This window comes from Bos grunniens, chromosome 18, assembly GCF_055505025.1.
Source record: "Bos grunniens cultivar Pamir isolate PY7600 chromosome 18, Bosgru_T2T1.0, whole genome shotgun sequence".
Taxonomy (NCBI): domain Eukaryota; kingdom Metazoa; phylum Chordata; class Mammalia; order Artiodactyla; family Bovidae; genus Bos; species Bos grunniens.
In genome coordinates, this window is record NC_141182.1 from 63,778,971 (window position 1) to 63,786,895 (window position 7,925).

Consider the following 7,925-nt stretch of genomic DNA (forward strand, 5'->3'; position numbering starts at 1 on the left):
CACTTGTCCCTTGTTCATTATGTAGTGTTCTTCTTTGTCTCTTCACAAAGTCTATTTTATCTCCTATCCAATTCAAATGGCTCAGAACCTAGAGACAGGCTGGTGGTCCAGTGAGAATCGCTAGGAGGGGGATCGATGGGTGACTTAGAACAAATTATAATCTGCTTACAGAGTCATGTGGACACGAGGGAGACCTGAGGACTGTGAGGAGTGAAACACTGGCTTCAAAGAGATTATTTTCCAGATTAAAGAAACCAAGATCATATATAGAAAGTGTTGTGAAACTTAAACTCAGGAGAAAGCCCAGCATCCAGATCCCATGCTGATGATCAGTGAGAATACACGTTGGAAGAGTTTGGAAAAGTGAGACCATGAGGGAAAATGCCCAATGGGAGACACAGTGAAGGGCGCCCCGGTGCTCTGTGAGTGTCCCTCCCCCAGCTATGACTTTCACTGTAAACTTGGGTTCTCTCACAGGGAACTCAGAAAACTGTCCCTGCCCTCTGCTCAGCTGCCCATGTGGACTTTCTCAGTAATTACCAGGAGTTGTCAGTAGTCCCCAGGTGTGGGTGAGGGTGACGAGCACTGGGGGTAAGATCTGCCCCTCACTGGAGACGCCCCAGACTCTCCATGCAGACAGTGTCACCTCTGCTCCAGATGACATGATAATGGCTCCTCTGTGGGGAGAGCGGGCCCAGGGACCCTGTCCCTATAACTGGGGCCCATCCTGACTGACGCTTCCCTGCACAGAGTGTGGCGCCAAGTGCAGGCAGGTGAGTGCTCCCTTGTGTTCAGTCTCAGGGCAGGAAACAGGAGAGCTGGCTCTCAGCAGGAGAGGAGCTCAGAGCTGTATAGTCAGCGCCTTGGGCAGGATAGGTGCTCCCCTGCCTTATCCTCAGCTGCCCTGTCCATGCCCTGGCTGGCAAGTGGAAGGTGGGAATGTGCTTTGGTGTGTATCTGAGGGGGACCAGAGCTGTGAGTTCACTGCAAATCCCTGTGTTCTGGGGTCCCTGACAATGAGGGGAATAGGGAGGGGGTCACTGTGGAATCTGTGCCAAGTCCTGTATGAGCAGAGCCCTGGGCTTCTCAATCTTGTATAAAAGGTTCTAGTCACCTCCTCGAACCTAATTGGTTAGTGCTGGATGTGAGTAAGGTGAGATAAATTGCTGTGCAGGGTTTCGGTTAGAACCTGAAAGTCCTGAAATAAGATCCAGTGACAGACACATACACACACAAACAGAAACACAGAGAGAAAGGCTGCCCTGTAACAACCTTCATATGTTCCTTCATGGGCTGCAGTTGGCTCAGGCATTTCTGTCATGGTATTCCATTGAGATTCTGCATTTGTGTTATGTATGTCAGTGTGGCTCATGCCTTCCCCTCTCTAACTGAATGGCAAAACGCTTTCAGCCTTTTTAACTTGAGCAGCTGCTGTTACTGTGCAGTCGCTCAGTCGTGTCTGACTCTTTGCGACCCCATAGACTGCAGCCCGCCATGTTCCTCCATCCACGGGATTTCCCAGGCAAAAATACTGTAGTGGGTTGCCATTTCCTTCTCCAACCCCTATGTATAAAATGACAATGAGAAGCTACAGTGTAGCACAGAGAACTCTACTCAGTGCTCTGTGGTGACCTAAATGGGAGGGAAATCTAATAAGGAGTGGGTAAGTATATATGTATAGCTGATTCACTTTGCTGTACAGGAGAATGTAATGTAACATTGTAAAGCAACAACACTTGAATAAAAAAATATTCCACTGTATAACGCACCACAGCTTCCTTATCTATTCTTCTCTCAGTGGACCCTTGGGTTGGTTCCACGTCTTGGCTGTCGTAATACTGTACCAGTGAACACGGAGTGCAGGTATCTCTTCCTGATCGTGGTTTCTTTTCCTTTGATCTATCCTAGAAGTGTGACTGCTGGCTGGTATGGGAGTTCCGGTTTTAACTTCTGAGGAACTGCCATAACGTTTTCCACGAGGATGTACCAGTTTACATTCCCAACAGTGTGTAAAGTATTTTTTTCTCTCAACCTCCTTGCCAGTGTGTTGCCTTTTGGATTTTGGAGAACAGACAGACTAACAGGTGAGAGATGTTATCTCATTGTAATTTTGATCTGACGACTAGAGATATTGAACTCCTGTCCATGCACCTTTTAACTCTTTGTATGTCTTCTTTGGAAAAATGTCTGTTCAGGTCCTTTGCCCATTTTTGGGGGGAGAGGGAGAATAGAGGAATTTTAATTCTTTTGTGTTGACATTTGTACAATAATAATATATTCTATAATTAAACAATTTATTCAAAAAACTAACATATACTTCTCACCCTTGCCCCAGCTATATTTCTTATGCCTGCCATCTTAGGGTTGATGCCTCCATCCCCCTAGCCTGGAAATCTGGGCCCCCACTTTGATTCTTCATCCTCCCATCCAGTCTCCATGTCCTGTCCTTTCCACTTTCTGAAGCCATTCCTAGTCCATTTTTTTATACTGAGGTATACCTGATATATAACATGTGCTAGTTTCAAGTATACAACATAATCATTCAATATTTGTATGCATTATGAAATGATCACTATATAAGCCTAGTTAATATCCATCACCATATACAATTACAATGTTTTTCTTGTGAGGAGGATTTAAAAATGTACTTTCTTCACAATTTTCAAATATGCAAAACAGTATTATTAACTATAGTCATCCTGCTGTATATTACATCCCCCAGATTTAGTCCATCCTTTATCCCCATGTCTCTGCCATTACTCTGGTAAAGACCACAGCTACCTCTTGCCTCATGGTCGCAGCATCTTCCCAGGTATCTCTGCCTCTCCACTCACTGTCCACATAGTCCCAAGTTCATGCTTTTCAATGTTATATATGATTGTGGCACTCCCCATGCCAGTAGAATTAAATTCCAGTCCTCAGAGCTCTTCAGTCTGTTCTGGTGACTTTTTAAAATTCTCACTCCCTTTCAGCCATCAACCAGACGCCTTTACATTTCCTTTATACCCTTCAAAAATATCTCCTGAAAAGAAAAGAAAAAAAGATATAAAAGTATCTTGCAAGAACTGACTTGAAAAAAAAAAAGGTAAGTGGAAAGCTCTAAGTTCAATCTGAGATACCGTTAAAAAACAGAAAAGTCCAGTTCTTAAGAGCATGTTTGAGGGCCTTGCTGTTAAAAAGAAATCCATCCTATTTAGCTGAGGTATATAATTGAGGAAAAACCTAATTTATGGGCTTCATCAAATGGAAAAGTGTCCACATAAGAGAATGGGTGTCAGTGGTTTGAAGAATAATCCTGGGGACAATAATGGAGCCCTTTGTAATTTTTAAAAATATTTGTTCATTCCTTTATTTATTTTTGTCTGCAATGGGTCTTCGTTGCGGTGTGCAGGCTTTCTCTCGTTGCGAGTAGAGGCTACTCTCTAACTGCAATGCACAGGCTTCTCACTGCGGTGGCTTCTCTTGTTGTGGAGCTTGGGCTCTAGGGTGTGCGGGCTTTGGTACTTCAAGCTCCCGGCTCTAGGGTGTGGGCTCAGAGTTGTGGCACTCGGGCTTAGTTGCCCCAAGTCATGTGGGATCCTCCCGAACCACGGATCAAACTCATGTCCTCTGCCTTGTCAGGCAGATTCTTAACCACTAGATCACCAAGGAAGTTCCAAGGAGCACTCTTAAGGCCATGTCACAAATGATCTCACAGGGCTCCTCTGTCCATGGAATTTTTTCCAGGCAAGAGTACTGGAGTGTGTGGCCCTTTCCTCCTCCAGGGGGTCTTCCTGCACCAGGGCTTGAAACTGCGTCTCCTCAGCTCCTGCATTGCAGGCGAATTCCTTGCTGGTGAGCCATTAAGTGACTACCGGGTGTAAACTCTGAGCCTTTGACCCTCCTCTGCCTGTTTCAAACTGGATTATTTGGGGATCTGCCCAAATTGGATATTCACTCATTACTGGGTGTGTGGTTTGCTACTATTGTCTCCTATTGTATAGCTGCATTTTCATGATTTCCTTTGCTCTGAGGAGGCTCTTACGTGCTGCACCACTCACTTACCTTTGCTTTTGTTGTCAAATCCAAACCATTATGACCAAGACTAATGTCAGGGAGCTTACTTCTTTCCTCTGGGAATTTCATGGTTTCACATCTTACATCCAAATCTTAATCCAGTTCAGATCATTTCTGTGTGTGATGTAAAATAGCGCCCAGTCTTTTTCAGTGTTTGAAAGTGAGATATAATTGACATAACGTTATGTCAGTTTTATGGGTACAAAATAATGATTCACTGTTTGCATGTATTGCAGTTGATCACAGTGTGCTAATTAAAATCTATGATATACATAGTCACAATTTTTTTCTTCTGGTCAGAATTTTAAGGTATCTTTAGATGTGGATTTCCAATTTTCCAAACATCATTTATTAAAGAAACTATCCTTTTACAATTATGTATCCTTAGTGCCTTTGTGACTGATTAGCCAAAGGAGCATACATTTAGTTCTGCGCTCTCTATTCTGTCCCACTGATCTGTTTTTATGCCTATACCATACTGTTTCTGTTACCATAGATTTGACATATATTTTGAAATGAGGAAGCTCGATGTTTTGTTCTTCTCTCACAAGATGTTTAGAGTATTTGGGAGTATTTTATGGTTGCATACAATTTGGGGATTTTTTTTTCTATTTCTGTGAATAATGACAAAAATGGGTGAACTAAATCAACAATGCTGTTGAACAAAATAGATATAACCATCACTTTGTAGACCCTGCATGGAGAGTGAACATCAGGATGTAAAAGTAAATACAAAGCAAAACCAAATAAATAGTGGTGAATGCTTTAACTGGTGTCTGGATTATTTTATCCTGGTAAAGTAATTCTCTAGACTGTGAGACTCTTTTTTTTTTTTTTTCCAGGAAAAATAAAATATGGAAATCCTTGTGCAGTACTAGGTCTCTAAGAAGACAGCTGATGTCACCACCACCACCATAGCCTTCTTTCTGCTCCAGGACACTCTTGACATCCTCTCCATGTTTTTTCACAAAGATGCCCTGAGAACCACAAGTGAGGCTGCTCTCCAAATCACGTATCTTATACAGATGGTGATAGGGTCCCTGGTCAATGTCATCCTTTTCTTCCACAGCATCTCTCCAGTCTTGATTGGCCAAAGCCAGAGACCCACAGACATGATTCATACCCACATGGCGGTTGCCAATCTCTTGGTTCTTCTGTCCCCTGGCATTCCCCACACAATGGCAGCTTTTATTCCGAGGAATCCCCTGTCCAGTCTTGGGTGTAAGTTTGTGTATTACTTACGGAGAGTGGCTCACAGCACCACCCTGTGCTCCACCTGCATCCTGAGCACCTATCAGTCTTTCACTCTCACCCCCAGGAGAGCAGAGTGGGTGATGCTCAGAGGAAGGGCCCCCAAGGTCATTGGTCCTTCCTGCTGCACCTGCTGGATGCTCAGTTTCTTGATGTACATCCGTGTTCCTCTCAAACTCACTGGTCCACAGAACATGCACAGCTATACTGATACCAAAGGCACGTGGTTCTGTTCATCCTCACCTACTGAAATAGGTATGAGTTATTTGTGGTCCATCTCTGATGCCATGTTTATTGGCCTCATGGTCTGGTCCAGTGGCTCCATGGTGCTTCTCCTGCTTAGACACCGCCAGAGGGTACAGTATATTCACACCCCCACTGGGCACCACAGATGCCCCCCGGAGACCAGAGCCGCCCACACCATCCTGATGCTGGTGGTCACCTTCATCACCTTCTACTTCCTAAATTCTGTTCTGTTTTTTTATATTGCAGCCTTCTTTGATATTCGTCTATGGTTGATACAGACCTCTAATGTACTGGGTTCCTGTTTTCCCACCATTTCCCCTTTCTTGCTGCTTCTTAGAGATCCTAGAACTCCTAGGTTCTGCTCTTGACTTGTTAGAATGTATGGGTAAAGTGCTAAATATCTAGTAGTCATTTTTTTTAATTATAATGTTTTATTTTGTTCAATGAATATTTATTATTTGAGCACTTATATAAAAGGCAAATGTTTTTGATACTTAGGATACATAGTTTAAAAACAGACTTAGACCCCTCTCCTAATTAACATTCATGAAAAAGAGACAAGCAATCAACATTGTTCATCCAAAAATAAGCAAGTTCCATAATTAATCATTACATATTGCAATTTGGGTGGACCTGTATATGTCACAAGACCTAAAAATAATATGTATATCATTATTTTGTAACTATTAAAGGGTTACATATATAACATTATTATTATGAATTGCCATATCCACAAATCTAGTAGTCACTTTTAAATACCGTAATTATTCTGTAAGCACTCAGTATCCATTTTTTTGAGGTACGATTCACACATAACCTTGCATTAGTTCAGATAGACAACACAAAGAATGGGCATTTATTTATGTTTCAGAATGATCATCATAAGTCTAGTACGATCCCCGCACCTTCACAGATGATACGACTTTCTTTCTTGTGATATGAACTTTGCCATGTTTATTGATTTTATTTAGTTAGTTGTTTTATTATTTAGCTGTGGGGCACATGGGATCTTAGTTCCAAAACCAAGGATCAAATCAGCACCCCCTGCAGTGGAAGATCCAAGTCTTAACCACCAGGGATGTCCCTGTGATGAGAAGTTTGAAGGTTGACTCTCTTGTTGTTGTTCTTCAGTCATTAAGTTGTATCCAACTCTTTGCGACCCCATGGACTGCAACACACCAGGCTCCCCTGTCCTTCACCATCTCCTGGAGTTTGCTCAAAATTCAAGTCCACTGAGTGTGATGCTATTAAACCGTTGCATCCTCTGTCACTCACTTCTCCTTTTGCCTTCAGTCATTCCCAGCATCAAGGTCTTTACCAATGAGTCGGCTCCTTGCATCAGGTGCCAAAGTATTGGAGTTTCAGCTTCAGTATCAATCCTCCTAATGAATACTCAGGGTTGATTTCCTTTAGGATTGACTAATTAGATCCCTTGCAGTTCAAGGCACTCTCAATTCCCAACACCACAGTTCAAAAGCATCAATTCTTCATCGCTCAGCCTTCTTTTTGGCGTAGCTCTCACACCCATACGTGACTACTGGTAAAACCATAGCTTTGACAGTCTGAACCATTGTCAACCAAGTGATGTCTCTGCTTTTTAATATACTGTCTAGATTTATCATAGCTTTTCATCCAGTCTTTTCATTTCATGGCTGCAGTCACCATCCACAGTGATTCTGGAGCCCAAGAAAATAAAATCTGTCACTGTTTTCACTTTCCCCCTTCTATTTGCCATGAAGTGATGGGACCAGATGCCATGTTCTTGGTTTTTTTTTTGTAGTGTTTGACTCTCACACATGCTGGGCTTCCCGGGTGGTGCTATAGGTAAAGAACCCACCTGCCAGTGCAGGAGACGTGGGTCAATCCCTGGGTCAGGAAGATCCCCTGGAGGAGGGTACAGAAATCTAGTCCAGTATTCTTGCCTGGAGAATTAGAAGGACAGAGGAGCCTGGCAGGCTATGGTCCATAGGGTCACAAAGAAAGAGTCGGACATGACTGAAGCGACATATGCAATGAAATATAATTGATTATATTCACCATGTGGTTCATCACATCCACTTGACTTGCTTATTTTATAACTAGAAGTTGATACCTTTTGATGTCTGTATTCAACACCAAATTTCTACATAATTTCCAATGAGCTGAGAAGGTTCATTTAATTCGAGAGATGCCTTAGGAGATCTGAAAGTCAATCCATGAATTATCAGCTTGAGAAATGTACAAATCATTACTAAGGAAACCATTTCACCCTTGACCAATCAGCTGTCTGAAGAAGATCTCCTTTCTTTAGGAACATTTCAAGAGTTTCACCAAATTTTATCCTTGTGTGTTGTGGCTAATACTGGACACACACTGGCACATAATCCAATATT

General features: G+C 42.6%; 1 protein-coding gene across 1 annotated transcript; it reads left to right on the forward strand.

Moving 5' to 3' along the window:
- Positions 1 to 5,012: 5,012 nt before the first annotated feature.
- Positions 5,013 to 5,921, forward strand: LOC147354723 (vomeronasal type-1 receptor 4-like). The gene has a single exon (XM_086355159.1). It carries the CDS (start codon positions 5,013 to 5,015, stop codon positions 5,919 to 5,921), a length of 909 nt encoding a protein of 302 aa, XP_086211285.1.
- Positions 5,922 to 7,925: the final 2,004 nt, after the last annotated feature.